Here is a 1,169-nt window from a genome sequence, read left to right on the forward strand (position 1 = left end):
TTTGACCCCAGGCGGGCGGGGGGCCCCGGGAAAGCCACGAGCGCCCTGCGGGCAGGAGAGGGGCGAGTTGGGCACAGGGAGAGGACAGCGAGGGGACAGCGGTGGCTTTGTCGCAGGGCCACCGGTGCCACGCTCACCTGGGGGCCGGGGGGGCCGCGCTCGCCGGATTTCCCTGGTTTGCCGGTCTCACCCTGCGGGAAAATGGGATTTGAGAGGGTTGGGGACACAAAAATGTCACTTTTTGTCCCTTCTCAGCTCAGCTTCGGCAGCTGCCACAACAGCTGAATGTCACAAATGTCACTCACGTCGTCACCGGGTTTTCCAGGAGGTCCTGGAGGTCCCCGGGGACCCATCGGACCCTAAAGGGGACAGAGAGGTGGAGATGAGTGGCGCTGAGGGGTGGCAGTGCCCTGATTTGAGGGGGTTTGGGGACATTTGGGGACACTCACAGCAGCGCCAGGCTCGCCGGGTTCGCCGGGGTTGCCTTGGAATCCTTGGGGACCCTGTGGGGACAAGGTGACATCAGTGGGGGTGGCACCAGCCAGCCTGGACGCCCCAAAATTTGGGGGGGGTGGGCAATACTCACAGGGGAGCCGGAGGGCCCGGGGGGGCCGCGGGGTCCCATGGGGCCCTGGGAGGACACAGCGATGTCACACGGGGGGGGACACCCCCAAAGCCACCAAAATTGGGGAGACCCCCCAAAACTGGGGATCCTGGAGTGGGGTCCCGAATGGGATCAGTCTGCACAGGGGTGGGGAGGGGTTTGGAGGGGGATTTGGGGGGAATTGAGGGGAATTTGGGGAGGTTTTGTGGGGATTTGGGGGGGATTGAGGGGGTCTGGGGGGATTTTGAGGGGATTTGGGGGGATTTTGGGGGGATGTTACCATGGGTCCCTGCATGACGCCCATCTGAGCCCCTCCAGCCTTCTCGTCGAAGCCCCCGGCCATCTGAGCCGCAAAGTTCTGCCACGGAAAGGGGGCTCAGCACCCCAGACACCCCCAAAAAACCCCTAAATTCCCCTCAAAAAAACCCAATTACCATCAAAACCTCCGCAACTGCGCTCAAAACCCACCCAAATTCCCTCAAAACCACCCCAAATTCCCTCAAGTCCCCCAAATCCCCCTCAAAACTCTTCAAAATCCCCCCAATTCCCCTCAAAATGCCTCAAA

General features: G+C 61.8%; 1 protein-coding gene across 1 annotated transcript in view; it reads right to left on the bottom strand.

The window, feature by feature from the left end:
* COL2A1 (collagen type II alpha 1 chain) overlaps positions 1 to 1,169 on the bottom strand; it is a 21,443-nt gene that overhangs the window by 14,571 nt on the left and 5,703 nt on the right. The window contains 6 exon segments of the mRNA XM_017741203.1: positions 7 to 45; positions 138 to 191; positions 306 to 359; positions 450 to 503; positions 587 to 631; positions 885 to 964. Of these exon segments, the coding sequence (XP_017596692.1) occupies positions 7 to 45; positions 138 to 191; positions 306 to 359; positions 450 to 503; positions 587 to 631; positions 885 to 964 (326 nt within the window).

This window comes from Corvus brachyrhynchos, unplaced genomic scaffold (genome assembly GCF_000691975.1).
Source record: "Corvus brachyrhynchos isolate BGI_N302 unplaced genomic scaffold, ASM69197v1 scaffold318, whole genome shotgun sequence".
In the NCBI taxonomy this organism is placed as follows: domain Eukaryota; kingdom Metazoa; phylum Chordata; class Aves; order Passeriformes; family Corvidae; genus Corvus; species Corvus brachyrhynchos.